Here is an 18004-nt window from a genome sequence, read left to right as displayed (position 1 = left end):
ACAACCCTGGACAATTTACTCCCATCAGCAAACTTTGCCCCCTCCCTGCTCCCTCCTAAGTCTAGATCATTTTTGAACAAGTTGAAAAGCCGCAGGTCCCAATACTGATCTTGAGGGGACTCTGCTTTCTGCTCCTCTCCATTCAGAGAACTGTCCGTTTACTCTCTTGGTGCTTCAGAAAGAGGGCTGCCTCAGACAGAGGGGGCACATTTCTTCTAGGGGCACATTTCCAGGGTTCCCACGGTGCCCCCCAGCCTGGCTTCACTTGGCCAGGGCAGCTGCATTTTGTTTCGCTGCAGGTGAGCCTGCCCCATGCAACTTGGGGTCTTAAAGGAAATGTGACGGGGGGCAGAGGGGTTGCAGCTTCCCCACACTTGTGAAGGAGCCATGGAGGGGGGAGGCAGTCGTAATTGGGGGGGGGGGAGTGGCATGGAGCAATTAGCAAGAAGGAGCTTCTGGAGCCTGTGCTGCCCCCTCCCTGAAACTTTCCTGAGCCTCTCCCCTTTTCATTTCAAGGATTGGGGGTCCCGCACAGCCCTCAGGGCACCTCAGTATCTTGGGGGGGGGAGCTATTTTGTTTGCTGAGGGCAGGGACACATTCCTGTCTCATTGTGGGGTGTCAGGCTTTTAGGTAAGAGGCTCAGGTGGAAAAGCACTGAGAAGGAAAAAATCCTGGGGTGCTGATTTCCTCCGCTGCCCAGCTCGCCAGGGGGCCACACCCCGCGATCCCTCCGGGGTCAGCAAAGAAGGAGAATCCAGGCAAGTTAAAGGAGCAAAACAGCGGTCAGGAGACCTGATCTTTATTTGTAGCAACAAGGTTCAGCCACACAAAGAGTAGGAACCCCGAGAATATGGTTGCATGAACTTTTAACACTTTTACCCCTTTCTCATAATAAATTTTCTAACAACTTCACCAATACACGACATGGGGCTTTTTCGGGGGTTGTTGCTGTTGGCGTTTTGTATTTATATTTTAAATCTTCTTGTGATTCATGTGGAAATTGTTCAATTTTTCAATCCCAGCATTCCAAACTAACCCTATCGCCATCTAGCATTACCTAAAATTTACTCTTCTACTGTAATTACATTAATATATTAATATAATATATATTAATGTCATTGATACATGTGTACACAACTTTAAATACAAACACCAAGACTGAAACTTTAAGTAAACGCGCATGCATGCACTTTCCAAGAGTCTCATTCGAGAGCCAGTGGGGTGCAGTGCTTAAGAGTTTTGGACCTGGGAGACCTGGGTTCAAATCTCCACTCAGCCATGCAGCTCACTGGGTGATGGCTTCACAGCCCAACCTGCCTCACAGGGTTGTTGTCAGGATTAAACAATGAGGGGGAGAACCACTTAAGACCACACTGAGCTTCTTGAAGAAACAGGTGGTATATAAAGGCATCCAATAAATTTCACTAAGAAGAATGGTAAGATTCTGCTCTTAGGCAAGATGAATCAGCTGCACAAATATAAGATGGGACATGCCAGGCTTGTCAGTAGTACATATGGAAAAGACCTGGGGTCTTAGTGGACCACAAGACTAACATGAGTCAACATCAGCGAAATAGGCTGTTATTCTAGGCTGCGTCCAAAGAAGTCAAGTGTCCAGATCAAGAAAAGTAACAGCCCCACTTTCTTCTGCCTTGTTCAGACCACACCTGGAGTCCTGTGTCCAGTTCTGGGTGCCCCAATTTAAGAAGGATTTTGACAAGCTGGAAAGTGTGCAGAGGGGGGTTGACCAAGACAATTAAGGGTTGGGAAACCAAGCCTTCTGAGGAACAGGAAGGGCTCTCAGGTGGAAGATTGAACAAGCTTGTTTTCACCGGCTCTGGAGGCTGGCACCCAAATCAATGGCTTCAAATTAGAGAGGCCCTTGGAAGGTTGTGGACTCTCCTTCCTTGGAGGTTTGTAAGGAGAAGTTTGAAGGCAATGTGTCATGGAAGCTTGAGTTGAGAGTCCTGCAGTGGACTAGATGACCCAGAAGTCTCCTGCAGGTCTAAAATTCTATGATTCTCCCCTGTATGAACTCTTTGATGGGCCATGAGGTTAGTCCTCTTACTGAAGCTCTTTCCACATTCCAAGCACTGATATGGTTTCTCACCACTGTGAATTCTTTGGTGGGAAGTGAGGTTGTCCTTCCGGGTGAAGCTCTTCCCACATTCCAAGCACTGATAGGGTTTTTCCCCAGTGTGGATTCTTTGATGGGCCATGAGGTTGGTCCTCTTACTGAAGCTCTTTCCACATTCCAAGCACTGATATTGTTTCTCGCCACTGTGAATTCTTTGGTGGGAAGTGAGGTTGGTCCTCTTACTGAAGCTCTTCCCACATTCCAAGCACTGATATGGTTTCTCCCCTGTGTGAATTCTTTGGTGGGAAGTGAGATGGGCTTTCTGGCAGAAACTCTTTGCACAATTCATACATTGATAGGGTTTCTCACCACTGTGAATTCTTTGGTGGGCCATGAGCTTGGTCCTCTTACCAAAGCTCTTTCCACACTCCAAGCACTGATAAGGTTTCTCCCCTGTGTGAATTCTTTGGTGGGAAGTGAGACTTTGCTTCTGGTTGAAGCTCTTCCCACATTCCAAGCAGTGATATGGTTTCTCCCCTGTGTGAATTCTTTCATGGCATGTTAGATTGGCCCTTTGGCTGAAACTCTTTCCACAATCCAAGCACTGATATGGTTTCTCACCACTGTGAGTTCGTCGATGGGCCATGAGCTTGGTCCTCTTACCAAAGCCCTTTCCACATTCCAAGCACTGATAAGGTTTCTCACCACTGTGAATTCTTTGATGGGAAGTGAGACTTTGCTTATGACTGAAGCTCTTTCCACATTCCAAGCACTTATAGGGTTTCTCCCCTGTGTGGATTCTTTGGTGGGAAGTGAGGTTGACTTTCTGGCGGAAACTCTTCCCACATTCCAAGCACTGATAGGGTTTCTCCCCTGTGTGAATTCTTTGGTGGGAAGTGAGGTTGACTTTCTGGCGGAAATTCTTTCCACATTCCAAGCACTTATAGGGTTTCTCCCCTGTGTGAATTCTTTGGTGGGAAGTGAGATCACCTCTCTGGCAGAAACTCTTTCCACAATCCAAGCATCGATAGGGTTTCTCCCCGGTATGAATGCTTTGGTGGGAAGTGAGACTTTGCTTCATACTGAAGCTCTTGCCACATTCCAAGCACTGATAGGGTTTTTCACCTGTGTGAATTCTTTGGTGGTGAGTGAGATTGACTCTCTGGCAGAAACTCTTTCCGCATTCCAAGCACTGATAGGGTTTCTCACCACTGTGAATTCTTTGGTGGGAAGTGAGACTTTGCTTCAGACCGAAGCTCTTCCCACATTCCAAGCATTGATATGGTTTCTCCCCTGTGTGAATTCTTTGGTGAGAAGTGAGATTGGCTCTCTGGCAGAAACTCTTCCCACATTCTGAGCACTGATAGGGTTTCTCACCACTGTGAATCCTTTGATGGACCGTGAGAGTCGTCCTGTGATTGAAGCTCCGCCCACATTCCGAGCACTGATAGGGTTTCTCACCTGTATGAATTATTTGATGGGCTGTGAGATGGGTTCTCTGAATGAAGCTCTTTCCACACTCTCGGCATTCAAATGGCTTCTCCCCCCTGTGAATTCTCTGGTGTTTATTGAAGGTTGTGCTTGTATTAAAGCTTTTCCTACATTCCAAGCACTGATAGGGTTTCTTGCCTGTATGAATTATTTGATGTGAAATGAGATGCGCACTCTTACTGAAGCTCTTTCCACATTCCAAGCATTTCAGTGGGTCTTCCCCTGTGGGAATTATTTCCTGTGAAGTGAGGCTTTCATTCCAACAGAAAGTTTCCCCCCATTCAGAGAACTGAGAGGGTTTATTCCCAATAGCATTTCTTTGGTGGGTAGTCGAATGGGAGCTTTGACTGAAGCTCTCTCCACACTCCAAGAGTGGCAATGGCTTCTCCATGGTGTGGATTATTTCATGGGCATCCTCACTCTCAATTTCCAAATCATTACCACCTGCAATGAAGAAATGGATTAGAGCTGCAGAAAGAAATGGAGTGCCACTGTATTGAATATTGATCTCTAACCCTTGTGATAGAGGAAGAATTCCATGTATCAACACTGCTGACCACACACTAGAGGTGGACAGTGTTAGAAACAGAGATAGGACAGCCAGGACATAAAGAGGACCTTAAACCTAGGTTATGGGCTCAAAAATGGAATGTCCATATGCACTCTCTTATGACAAAAATACAAAGTTGAAAAGGAATGAACAGCAGCTAAAATAATATGTTCATTTTTCACATGGTCTTGTCCTTCCCCTGCTCACCCCCCCCCCCCCGATTTTTAAAGAAGGTCTCTCCTTCAGTCTCCAAAGAGTAGCTGGAAGTGGGGAGGCAGAAAAAGGTTGTCCTTTCCTTCCACTCTGCAGTTTTATTCTGAAATCTTAGGTGCAGTTCTGCACACAGAGCTCAGAAACTGCTCGTGTCTATGACATTCCCTGTTGCAAAATGTGCCTAGAACCATGCGAGTTTGACACTGGAGGTGGTGGATGATTGTGTCTACCTAAGAAACCAACAACCTCTTCGTTGATGCTGACCTGGACAAGTGTACTGGCGAGGCAGTTACGGCAACGGCTCACCTCTCCAAAAGAGTATGGGCGAATGGGATGCTAACCGTTCAATACCAAGATGAAGGTCTACTAGGACTGCGTGTTGAGCAAGCTGCTTTGTGAGGTAAATTGTGAACAATTACAACCATCAGAAAACCCCCTCAAAGCCTTCCACAAGCTCTGTGTCAGGAAGATTTTGGGCAATACAAGGCAGGACAGTGTCAAACAAAGATGTGCTTTCCTAACCTCAAATTCCCAGCATGTTCCCACTCCATTCTCAGCAAGGTCTATGCTGGCTTGATCATGTCCAAGGTCAAAACAGTCGATAGACCTCTATTTAAGGTGAGTTTGGGGGTATTAGAATCCCAAATGCTGCAAGTGGCCATGTAGAGCTCCCTCAAAACCAGAGAGGCTTATCACAGAGAGAGATGCATGAAATTTCCGAAGAGATATTATGATGCACAAGGGAGCCTTACTGAGAGAGGCCATGATCCCGTGATTCTCCTCCATGACTTCCTTATGCAGAGCTCTCTGGTCAGGATCCAGCAACGCCCATTCCTCATCTGTGAAATGAACAGCGACATCTTCAAAGCACACTGGACCCTAAGAGAGAAAGGAAAAGGTCCTCTTTAGAGAGCATAAAGATTATCTGCTACACATTGCTCTGTTTCTTTCTGCTCTTTAAATGGTGTTTTGTTTCAGTGGGATCGTCCTGCTGCATGTTTTAATTGTGGGTGCTGCTTTTAATGTCTTAGTGGAATTCTTTTCTTGTGTGATTTAGTGATGGACATTAATCTTAGTGTAAATGGGTAGAACTCTACATTGTGTTCTTAAAATCCTTCTGTCTGTGCCAGATGGAAGGATCCCCTCTCTGCTCCCCATGTCCTGTTCTTGGGGGGGTGGGGGAGACCCTTCTGATGCCCTAAAGACAACTTCCAAAAGTCCACTGGGGGAATGGAGGGGAGGAGAAGGGGTGGAAAGCCCCTTTGTGCAACTGATGTAACAGGATAGGTGAATCCTGGGAACTGTTTTTTAGGCTTTTTGAACTGCTTAGAAGTCTATTTTAGCATTCAATGATAACTCTAGAAATAAAACAACAATGACTTATGAATTATCTTACTGACCTTCAGAAGGTGAGTTAAGGCAAGGTGACTGTTCCTTATTCTCAGCACATTAAGTTTCTCGAATGGCATTCCCAGCTTCTTGGCTTATGTCCAAGCTGCCCTTGACAAAGATGCCTTAAGAGAAGCTTGGACGGAAGCCAAGAGGAGGAGAGAGATTCCTTGGGGGCCAGAGGCACCCTGGCTGCCCCACCCCTCAGCCCCCTTCCCCACAGGGCTCCCTCCCTCTACCTGAGCTGCTTCCACAGCCGTTGCTTCTCCTTCCCCACCAGGAATAGATGGAAGAGGAGGTCTTGCTGGCATCATCTGGTCACCTGCAAGAGACAGAGGTAAGTGGGAAGCCAGGAGTGCAGCTGCTCTCCAAAAAGTCTCACCTTCTGAGTGCATCTGGACATTTGGAACCATTTCATAATTTAGTTGGGTTAAAAAATACATCTCCCTCCTTGGTGCTCCTGGCCCCAAGTGTCTCCCCCCCCCCCAAAAAAAAAAAAAAAGATGACAAGAACCCATGGATTTGTTTTGATATCCACAGAAAGGGACTAAACGGAGAACGGCCTCCTTCCTTACCCAGCAGCCTCTCTCTGGTGTCCAACAGAATCCTTTTGGTCTCAGAGGAATCTGGGCCCATTTCTGCAAACAGATCCTGTCTCTGAAATAGCAACAAAGTTTCAAAACAGAGAATATGAAGAAGAGTTAGAAAAGGAAGACAGAGGCAAAAACTGAAGGGCAATCTGATAGCATTCAATGCCTGCTTTCCAAAAAAGGATGGAGAATTTTCAGATACCCTCACTCATATTCGGAGCCCCTTTGGCGTATCCAGAGGAAAGTCTCTCTCACCTGCTGCTCTGCCTGCTTCCTCTCCTCTGCCTGACTCAGGAGGAAACCTTCGGCCAGGGCCACTGCCTGGGAACTGGTCTCTGCTCCACATTCCCTCACCCAGCTCTCCATCTCCGGTGGAAGGACAGCCAGGAACTGCTCCAAGATCACCAGGTCCAGCATCTCAGCTTTCGTGTGCCTTTCTGGCTTCAGCCATTGATGGTAAAGGTGGTAGAGTCGGCTGCAAACCTCTCGGGGTCCTTTGGCCTCCTGGTAGCAGAACTGCCTGAACTGCTGGCTCTGCACCTCTGAGCGGAGGGTGTCCTCCTCACCCAGGATCTTCTGCACAGTTTTTCCCCAGAATCCCCCACGACTCCCCGTTCTGATGACATGGCTTCTTCCTGCTTCAGGGCCAGCTGAGTTTTTCTCATCCATCTGTGCTCTCAGGAAGCCTCCAAGAGAGAGAATCCCTTGATCTTCTGCCAAGCTCTGTCTGTCTGAATTACAGGTCCTTGCAAATTCTACAAAGCAAATACATTGTCCTGTTACAAAACTGACATATTGCCTGGAAGAGAAAAATATTCCGTGAGGAAGTATGTATGAGTCTTGGAAGAGTCACCTCTGGACTGCACCACAACCCAGACTCTTGAGGTTTCTTTAGAAAGGAGATGGAAAACGTATTTTTCGCTCCATAAAATGCACCTGAGCATAAGGCGCACCTAGTTTTTAGAAGGGGCTGCAAGAAAAAAAAATATTTTTAAAGGGAGCTCTGAGCAGAGCCTGTATGCATCCCAGGCTCTGCTCAGCGCTCCCTTTCACAAGCTGCGTGGAGCGTGTGTGCGGCGCTTGCAGGCTTTTCCCCAGAAGGGAGAAGCCCCCAAGAGCTGCACGCATTCTCCATGCGGCTAGTGAAAGGGAGTGTGGCTCTTGGGGGCTTTTCCAGGAGGTGGGGGAAGGGACTGAGGGGCTGCCCTCTGTCCCTTCCCCCACCTCCCACAAAAGCCAGCAAGAGCTGCACGCTCTTTAAAGGGTGCACGGCTCCTGCAGGCTTTTCTACGAGGAGGGAGAAGGGACTGACTGGCCGTGTCACTCCCTCCTGGGGGAAGAGCCCGCAAGAGCCACGCGGAGCGTGTGTGCGACTCTTGGGGGCGTTTCCCGCCTGCACTCGCTCCATAAGACGCACACACATTTCCCCCTTTTTAGGAGGGAAAAAGTGTGTCTTATGGAGAGAAAAATACAGTAATTCTCCAGCCCTCTTAGAGGGAAAGTGACCATGCAAGATGTGCAGGGAACTGCTTTGTCTTTCTGAGAGATGAATCAGCCTGGTTGCTCCTGCCTTTCAGAGTTTTCAGTCAAGGAATGAAGTCAGGACTGTGATTGACAAGTGAGTCATTTGTACTGAGTGTTATCTGAGCATTGGGTTATAGTGGGGGTCCTAACTCAGGGCTCCTCAAGAGTTGCTCTCCTGCCCAACCCCACTTCAGGGCCCATTTATTCCCTTATCTAGCTAACTCCTGAGGGCCAAGTGACATGTGGGTGGGGTCAAAGGACAACAACACTCAAAAGCAAATAAAGTGGGACTTGCCTTTCTATGCGCGTAATGTGTTTTCAACTGTTCTTCTTGATGTTTTTTAAATTTTGTAATCTGCTCTTGGAGAGTTGGATGACGGGCAGGGAACTAACAATAATGATGTTGATGTTACATTGCTTAACACTTCCCAACCGTCATGAATACTTGGGGACACCTGGGTCCATCATGGTCGCTTGAGGCTCAGGTGCCCATGTCCTGCTCAGGCTAGTTTGCCACCCACAGTCCCAATCCCAGACTTGGCGCTGGTCCTTCCTGCTCTGCACCAGATGGGATGGTTGCAACGCTCTCTGTGTGGAACTGCCCTTGAAGGCAACTCTGGGAATTGGCCCAAAATACAGCAGCCAGATGATTGGCTGGGCTGCCTCTCTTTATGAAGGGCATTTCTCTCCCACCTCCTTGTCCAAGGAGATCAAGGTGGCATCCATGGGTCTGCCCCTCCCCACTGAGTCCCCCCACAACAAACACATTGGATTCCTGTTTTAAAACAGTTGCATTGGTTGTTTCCATTCCAGCAGGACCTCTCCTGCTCTGGGTGCCTTGGCTTGTGAGACCTCCAGTGGTGCTTTCATAGAACTATAGAAGTGGATGGCACCCCAAGGATCATCTAGCTCAACCCCAGGCAATCTCAGAGAACACACTTGCATCTGGAGGAACTAAGCACTGGAGCAGGAGCAGGCCATAGGGCTGCCCCATAAAACAGAGGAACCCCCCCCCCATCGCCCTCTCCTCCTCCTCCACGGATTGGTCTCCTCCTCTTTTAATGCGACCTTGATTGGTGGCCTCCGTGGCTCTTGTGGGAGGGAGTTCCACAGGTTTTACTCTGCTCTGCAAGAGGAAGCGCTTTCTCTTCCCTTCCTCCCTCCCTCCCTCCCTCCCTTCCTTCCTTCCTTCCTTCTCCTTGCACAGGTGAGGTTTTAGGGACCAGGGTATATTTCATGTCTGAATGTTTCCATCCGCGGCCAACCTCTGTTATACAAGGGGACTGATCTATACATCCGAATGGGGTTTATTTGCATGCATTTCCCTGCTCCTGGATCCAAGGGGCCAGCAGCGCATCCATGCAAAGGAAGAGCAGAGCTGCTGCCCTCCTGCGACCCTCCGCGCCCTGACTTGCCCCCCTCTCGCCATCCAGCGCTGGGACCCCCGCTCTCCCCTTGGGCCCCATGTTGGGAGAGAGGAGACTCACCGGATCCCAGCAGGCGCCCCCAGGCAGCCTCTGCAGAGCCGAACCAACCACACGCCCGACTTCTTGCAGGAAAGGGAGGGGTTGGGCTTTCGCTCTGGAGGACCCTGTCCCCCCCCCCCCCGTCTTACTTTCCTGTCTAGGAATCTAGCTCGTTTCCATTTAACCCTTGGCAAGCCGAGCGCACCCAACACACGCCTCTCCCTCTTTTGAGAGCCGGAGCATCGCGCACCAATGGCATCCCGAGAAGGCGGAGGAGGAGAGGTTTATGGATTACTTCCGGAAAGGGATACATCCAGTTTTGGACAGCAGCTGAAAGGCCCCCTAACAGCTGGCGCCTGAACACGGGTCCTAAGAAATCCTCACTGGCTCTAGATCCGTTTCTGATCACCATTCAAAGTGTCGGTGCTGACCTTGAAAGCCCTAAATGGTCTCAGCCCGAGGAAAACATTTCCGCAAAAAGATCAAAACATGTAGCCGCAGGTGATACAATAGGAGCCTTTCTGCAAATGGCCTTTGCAACACAACTCACTGGGTGGTAACAAAGTATACACAGTTGCTTCTTTACAACTGATGCTTTCGCTTACTCCCGTTTCCTCAGTGAATCCACCCATTTCAGTAAAACCTGAGCTGAAATAGTAAGGAGAGCAAAACAGGAGGGAAGAATTTTGCAATGTAAACATTGTGTGTGGGGGGGGGCGCACTTTGCAGCTGGATTGCCGGGATCAGCCCCTTCCCCGCTCTCCTCATCCCCAGAAGGAAGAAGGGAGGGGGAAAACCTTCCTCTCCTTCGCCCCCCTCAATTCCTCCCCTCTCCGTACATCCACCTCTCACCCCGCCCCCACAACCCTCAAATCCCCCCGTATGTCGCACCTCTTCCTTCTGCTCCTCCTCCTCTCCATCCGGCTTCTGTTTCCGGAATGAGGGGAGAGAGCCCCCCCTCCCAACCTGCCTGCTTCTCCCGCAAGTGGAGCTTCTACTCCGAATTGCTGCTCTGCGGCGTAGCTCGCGGGGGGGGGGCGCTTTCGGAAAGGAGAGGAGGATGGGAAGAGGAGGATCCCCCCCCCCGTGGATGTTGCAGGAATGAAATGAGACTCGGGAGCGAGGACAAAGAGGTAAAGGGGTCGCGGGGGGAGGGGAGAGAAGGACCCAGAGACCCCCGCCAGATCCCCCAAGCACCTTCCGTGGGGCCTGGATCCCTGCACGCGTGGAAAGGGGCTTTCCTTGGCCCCTTAGACGCCTTGGCAGCGGCGGACATGGGGAACCTACGCAGTTTCCCCCGCGCAGGCATCCCTGGGGTCCTGTGGGCTCCGCACGGATAAAGCCAGGCCATGAAAGGGTTAACGGGCGTGAGGGACGCCAGGATAGAGACCCCCCCCCCGTCCCTAATCTGCTCGTCTTGGGGTGGACCCTCAGGATGGAAAGATGGGGGATGAGGGCTGAGCCGCGCCAAGGGAGGCCTCTGGGTGCAGAGGAGACTCTGGGACAGAGGGAGTGTAGCACCCTGCTTGTGGTTAACGCTTAGCTGGAATGAAATATTCAACGCAGCAATAGAGAAATTAAAATAATAATTTATTTGTCAGACAAATAAATATGAGGCACAGTGGTATATGGTTACCAAGCTCTGGCCTGGCCTCTTGCCATTCTGGCCAGCACTTATATTTCCTTAATCCAGCCCCCTTGCTCCTCCTGTGGCTGCCTCTGTCCAATCAGCCTGGTTGAAATTCCTATTGGCTGTTTGCTAGAACCAATCACAAAAGATACACCCATTTCCTCTTGTCCTTTTATGGGAAACAAAAAGCTATATATTCTTCTATCTATAAATGACAAATAAGTAGTAATATATCTTACATGTGTCTCAACAAGGAACCTTAATTACCAGCTCACCTCGCCCTATTGCCCTCCAAAACAGATGGTTAATCTTAAATTTTTATCTTAAACAGATGTCAAGGATCATCATTGAAAGATCTCCTTCCTTGAAGGTCTTTTAAACAAAGGCCTGACAACCATATGTGTGATCTAATGATGTTTCCTGCTTGGCAAGGGGGGCTAGGCTGGTGGCTGATGGCCCCTGTGATCTCTTCCAACTATATGAAATAAGAATCTAGCATAAGGATTTAACATTTCTTAGCTTCTAATTCCTTTGCATAATTACATTTAAGCCAATATATTTAATACATAACATAGATAGCTTTTTAAAAGGAAAAGAAATCTTAAAAGGATCTCAGTTTAAGAAAGAAACAACTTTAGAAAAAGACTTCCCAAAATACTCTCTCCCTTTCTGCCAGCTAGATGCTTTTCCATTGCTCTTGACCTTTGAACCTTAGGAAAATATGGCTCAAGTTTAATGGGAGGCACATGGTTTTATTTTACTATTTACCCACTCTTAATTATGTTTTTCTCTGCTTTTTTATCTTCTGTAATATGTAGGGTCAGTGTAACCTTGGCTGTCAGCCTGTAATTCCCTTTTTACGACTTTGAGAATTGTTTTCTGCTATAAATCAGGGGGCCCCCTTATCCAGGAGAATAAACATCTTGCCAAGGTTCTTAGGCAGCTGCTCTTCTGCCTGGCATGAAACATTTGAAGATCTTTAAGCTCATTTTAAAATACAGGCCCTGATCAAGCCTCAATAAAAATGCAGGCTATGATTAGATGCCTCAGGAGGGAGTTGAGGAAGTGGAGTGGGGGAGCATCCCTGGGGCAGGGAAGTGCAGCACTGGTGGGGGGGGAGAGAGGAAGACCAGTCTTTGGGGAGAGATTTCCATCATGATGCCCACGATGAATCTCCGGATGGGCCGCCTTGGCTTCTCCCTCCCACCCAGGAATGGGCCACCCCTTCAAGGAGACCAGAGACAGATCCCTGGAAAGTGGGGGGTCGTGTCCCCCCTCCCCTTCCTTCCTGCCTGCAAGCTGCATCCTCTTCCCACCCCATAAGCCCCTGCCCTGTCCAGGAAGAGAGAAGGGGAGAGGCCTTTTCAGAAGTGGTTCTTCATTTCTGCAATCCCACCCAGGAAGCAGCCAGAAACCTTTTCCTCTCTCTCAGGCTTCCATCTTAAATTTCTCTTCCACTGCCTGGTTCCAGTACAAATAAAATACAGTAAAACATCAAACATTAAAAACCTCCCGATAGAGGGTTGCCTTTGTTACTGGAAAAATCCGAGGGCTCCCTTGGACAAAAAGTAAAGACACCAACCAGAGTAAATTGGAGCAAATCAGCAGCCTGTAGGCTTGGTCTTTATTGAAGAAAGACTGTCGCGACAGGGTGCTCCCCTCACTTGCAGGTGAGAGGAAAGACCCAGAAGAATAGTGTGCAAGGTCTTATAAAAACTTTTGAAATTCCCCTCCTCTAGGTCTAGCCCACCCCCAGAAACATAATGCATACATTACAGAAAGGAGGGGTTGAGGGAGGAGTTGGTGGTAACCTGAGTGTCTTGTCACCTGGCTGGTTCCTCCTTTCCCCCTCCCCATGAGTCACTTCCAGGAACTTCCAGGAGACAAAGGGGAGTTTGCAGTTTCCTGCCCCCTGAGGGAAGATCTGATCAGTGTCCTTTGTTTCAGTCCATGCTGAATCCACTCCCATATGCAAGTTCTTTGTGATCTTGATTGTCTTCTGTCTGGGACCATCAGGGTTGGCATAGCAACTGGGCAGGGCACCTGTGTATGTGCTGGGATGCTGAAGGGATTATGGCTGCCCTGTATCAAACCTGCCCCATTTTGTAGTCCTTCCTTCATGGAGTAAAATAAAAGTGGAACAGTGCAAAACCGATGTATGGTTGATTTTCTATGGATTTATAACAGAAGCGTAGCGTATGTAGTGTGTGAGTGTGAGTGTGTGTGAAGTTTGTACAAACTGAATGATTGGGGTGGGGGGTTCCTGCTACACCTTCAGCTGTCTTCTAAATGTCAGAATGTTGCCCATTTCCTCGCCCTGGTTCCCTGTAACTTCGCTTCTCGCGGGGGGTGGGGGGAATCAGCAGAAGACCTTCGAGGGACCACCTCCCTGTCCAGACTGAGCGATGTTGGTGGAGATGCTCCTTCAGGTCTACAGGGCCAAGGCTGTTGAGGACTTTAGGTTGCAGATCTTGCTGCTCCATAATGATCTCATTCAGCAAATAAATTTATTACTGAAGGCAAAGAAGCATAACAGGATCCAAAAAATAGCAAAAACTTAACTTACGTAAAACCCTAACTCAGCATACCAAAACTGCACTCAAGTAAGAATCACACATGCAGAGTAGAGAAATAGGAGACTAGGAAGTGGGAGCAGGTGCCTTTCGGCCTTGTAATTTATATTCTATTAAATGTCAGAGTAACCTTGGGACTGGATAACAAGCCTGGCTCACTCCAGTTTAAACCAGCTTCATCTGGTTTCCCAAAACAAGAAAGGTTCTTCATAACCTCATAGCAACTGATCCCACCACCAGCTCTCAGTCTGTTAGCCGCCATCCATCCTCCAACCGCCTCCAGACACTCACACAGGACCTTCACCGCCTTCACTGGTTCTGATTTAAAAGAGAGGTAGAGCTGGGTATCATCCGCATACTGATGAACACCCAGCCCAAACCTCCTGATGATCTCTCCCAGCGGCTGCATGTAAATGTTGAAAAGCATGGGGGAGAGGGCAGAACCCTGCGGCACCCCACAAGTGAGAGCCCAGGGGTCTGAACACTCATCCCCCACCACCACTTTCTGAACACGGCCCAGGAGGAAGGAGCGGAACCACTGTATGACAGTGCCCCCAGCTCCCAGCCCCTCTAGACGGTCCAGAAGGATGTTATGGTCGATGGTATCAAAGGCCGCTGAGAGATCCAGCAGAACTAGGAAACAGCTCTCAACTTTGTCCCTAGCCCGCCGGAGATCATCAACCAGTGCAACCAAGGCAGTTTCAGTCCCATGATGAGGCCTGAATCCCGACTGGAAGGGATCCAAATGGTCTGCTTCTTCCAGGCGTGCCTGGAGTTGTTCGGCCACCGCTCGTTCAATCACCTTGCCCAAGAATGGAAGATTTGAGACTGGGTGATAGTTGGCCATTGTGGCCGCATCTAAAGATGTTTTTTTAAGAAGCGGTTTAATAACCGCTTCTTTCAGTGGGTCTGGGAAGGCTCCCTCACGGAGGGAAGCATTCACCACCCCACGAAGCCCATCGCCCAGTCCTTCCCGGCTAGCTTTTATAAGCCAGGATGGGCAAGGATCCAGGAGACAGGTGGTTGGTTTCACTCAAGCAGCCTGTCCACATCCTCGGAGGTAACAGATTGGAACTGATCCCACTCAACTTGACTAGACAGAACTCTAGCACTCTCCCGCCCCGGCCCTGCTCCCACGGTGGAGTCTACTTCTTCACGAATCTGAGCGATTTTATCTGCAAAAAACTTTGCAAAATCATTGCAAGAGAACATGTGGCCTGTACTGGGCCCCGATGTTGCAGGTGGTTCCGCTAAATTGTGAACCACCTGAAAAAGTCTCCTGCTGCTGTTTTTTGCAGATGCAATAGAGGTGGTGAAGAAATTCTTCTTCGCCATCGCTATCGCCACTTGGTAGGCTCAACGTTGAGCTCTAACCTGTGTCCGGTCAGATTCAGAATGAGTTATCCGCCACCGGCGCTCTAGCCGTCTCAACGATTGTTTCATTGCCCTCAGATCCGTGGAAAACCACGGGGGTGTCCGGGCTCCATGCAATCGGAGAGGGCGCTTTGGAGCCAAACAGTCAATAGCCCTGGTTAGCTCCACATTCCAGCAGGCCACCAGGGAATCAGCTGAAAGGCCATCAACATGGGATAAAGCATCCCCTACCACTCTCTGGAAACCATTCGGATCCATTAAGTGGCGGGGGCGGACCATCCGAATTGGTCCCACCTCCCTGCAGAGGGGATGGGTCGCAGAGAAGTCCAGTTGCACCAGGAAGTGATCTGACCATGGCACTTCTTTCGTTTTGCTTTTACTTAGTGTCAGATCACGAACATCAATAGAGGTAAACACCTGGTCCAAGGCATGTCCGTGGCTATGGGTTGGGCCAGACTTATTCAGGGACAGCCCCATGGAGGCCAAGCTTTCCACGAAGTCCCAAGCAGCCCCTTGTAAGGTCGTGTTGGCATGGATGTTAAAATCCCCTAGGACGACCAAGCTAGGTGTCTCCAGGAGAACATCCGCCACGACCTGAAGCAGCTCGGGAAGGGAATCTTGGTGCAGCGGGGAGGTCGGTACATCAAAAGGAATCCTGTACTGCCCCTATTGCCCAACTTCCAGAACATGCACTCAGAGAACTGGGTCTTCCCAATAGGACGCCTGGTGCAAACTAATGACTTCCTAAAAATCACTGCAACCCTCCCTCCCCGCCCCCATGACCTGGGTTGCTGTGCGTAAGAGAAACCTGGTGGACAAGCAGCGGCAAGGACAGGCCCATCTGCTTCATCCAACCAAGTCTCTGTTACACATGCCAGGTCAAGTCCTCCATCCATGATCAAGTCATGGATGGCAGTGGTCTTATGAATCATTGACCTGGCATTGCACAGCAGCACCTTCAGGTCATGTGGGTATCCCTTGCTGATTCCAGTATCGGTCCGGTCAGGACCAGACCCGGAGGCAGGAATAGTCCTCAGACAACGACTAAACCTGCCCCCTCTGTAATGACATGGTCTGGTCTTAGATGGTAAGTGGCAAGAGCAGGACCCTCAGGCACTTACTCAGGGGAGTCTTCCTGGGCAGCAGGCAACAAGCACCAAGCAGTCCTTGTGAGGCTTCAGGCCCCGCCCCCGGCCAGATGGTAATTGGCAAGAGCAGGGCCCTCAGGCACTCATTCAGGGGAGTCATCCTGGGCAGCAAGCACCAAGCAATCCTTGTGAGGCTTCAGGCCCCGCCCCAGGCCAGATGGTAAGTGGCAGGAAGAAGAAGGGCCCTCAGGCACTCACTCAGGGGAGTCTTCCTGGGCAGCAGGCAGCAAGCAGCAAGCAATCCTTGTGAGGCTTCAGGCCCCGCCCCAGGCCAGATGGTAAGTGGCAAGAGCACGGCCCTCAGGCACTCACTCCGGGGAGTCTTCCTGGGCAGCAGGCAGCAAGCACCAAGCAGTCCTTGTGAGGCTTCAGGCCCCGCCCTGGCCCAGGTGGTAAGTGGCAAGAAGACGGGCATGAGATCAGACAGCACATAATTCTTTTAAAAATCGTGCTGCTTTATGAACATTGATTGAGGATTTTGAAAGTTTTTCATTAATTACTATCATTTGACATAGCAACTTCAATTCCTAAAAATTGGGAACATGGGTAGGAGGTGAGGGAATGTAGGAGACGTTGAAATAGGAGAAGGTGCTAATGGAGCTTGATGTGTTCTCTTCCTTGAAACCAAAATAGGATTCCCTTTCCTCCCACTCTGAAGAAATAGATGGAGAAGACAGTCAGAACTCCAGGGGATGCGGCACCTTTCGTTCCATTAGGAATAGAAATGAAAATGTGGAATGTGCTTCATTGAATGAGCACCCATAGTTCACATCAATGACCACCAACAGGGGGGAAACCATTTAAAGGTAGGGAGTGCGGAAAGAACTTCAGCCAGAATGGAAAGCTTAGAACACATCAACGGATTCACACAGGGGAGAAACCATATCAATGTATTGAGTGTGGAAAGAGCTTCAGTTTGAATGGAAAGCTTAGAAGACATCAACGGATTCACACAGGGGAGAAACCATATCAATGTATTGAGTGTGGAAAGAGCTTCAGTCAGAGTGGACACCTCAATATACATCAGCGGACTCACACAGGGGAGAAACTATTTAAATGCCTGGAGTGCGGAAAGAGCTTTAGTGAGAATGGAACCCTTAGAATACATCAACGGACTCACACAGGGGAGAAACCATTTAAATGCATGGAATGTGGAAAGAGCTTTAGTGATAGTGGAACCCGTAGAAGACATCAACAGACTCACACAGGGGAGAAACCATATAAATGTATGGAGTGTGGAAAGAGCTTCAGTCAGGGTGGAAACCTCAATATACATCAGCGGACTCACACAGGGGAGAAACCATTTAAATGCCTGGAGTGCGGAAAGAGCTTTAGCGATAATGGAAAACTTAGAACACATCAACGGACTCACACAGGGGGGAAACCATATCAATGTATGGAGTGTGGAAAGAGCTTCAATTTCAATGCAACTCTTAGAATGCATCAACGGACTCACACAGGGGAGAAACCATTTAAATGTATGGAATGTGGAAAGAGCTTTAGTGATAGTGGAACCCGTAGAAGACATCAACAGACTCACACAGGGGAGAAACCATATAAATGTATGGAATGTGGAAAGAGCTTTAGTGATAGTGGAACCCGTAGAAGACATCAACAGACTCACACAGGGGAGAAACCATATAAATGTATGGAATGTGGAAAGAGCTTTAGTGATAGTGGAACCCGTAGAAGACATCAACAGACTCACACAGGGGAGAAACCATATAAATGTATGGAGTGTGGAAAGAGCTTCAGTCAGGCTGGAAACCTCAATATACATCAGCGGACTCACACAGGGGAGAAACCATTTAAATGCCTGGAGTGCGGAAAGAGCTTTAGCGATAATGGAAAACTTAGAACACATCAACGGACTCACACAGGGGAGAAACCATTTAAATGCATGGAATGTGGAAAGAGCATTAGTGATAGTGGAACCCGTAGAAGACATCAACGGACTCACACAGGGACGAAACCATTT

At 49.1% G+C, this 18004-nt stretch overlaps 1 protein-coding gene across 1 annotated transcript; it reads right to left on the bottom strand.

Annotated features, from left to right (window-relative positions):
- Positions 1 to 492: 492 nt before the first annotated feature.
- LOC307224944 (uncharacterized protein) lies at positions 493 to 9373 on the bottom strand. The gene is made up of 6 exons (XM_079992354.1): positions 9323 to 9373; positions 6567 to 7066; positions 6297 to 6378; positions 5961 to 6043; positions 5085 to 5211; positions 493 to 4013 (listed from the first exon to the last, which is right to left on the bottom strand). Exons 2-6 carry the CDS (start codon positions 6978 to 6980, stop codon positions 1945 to 1947), a joined length of 2775 nt encoding a protein of 924 aa, XP_079848480.1. The 5' UTR covers positions 6981 to 7066; positions 9323 to 9373; the 3' UTR covers positions 493 to 1944.
- Between the last annotated feature and the right edge of the window lie 8631 nt (positions 9374 to 18004).

Source organism: Podarcis cretensis, assembly GCF_951804945.1.
Source record: "Podarcis cretensis genome assembly, chromosome: 10".
Taxonomy (NCBI): Eukaryota; Metazoa; Chordata; class Lepidosauria; order Squamata; family Lacertidae; genus Podarcis; species Podarcis cretensis.
This window is presented reverse-complemented; position numbering and strand designations above follow the sequence as displayed.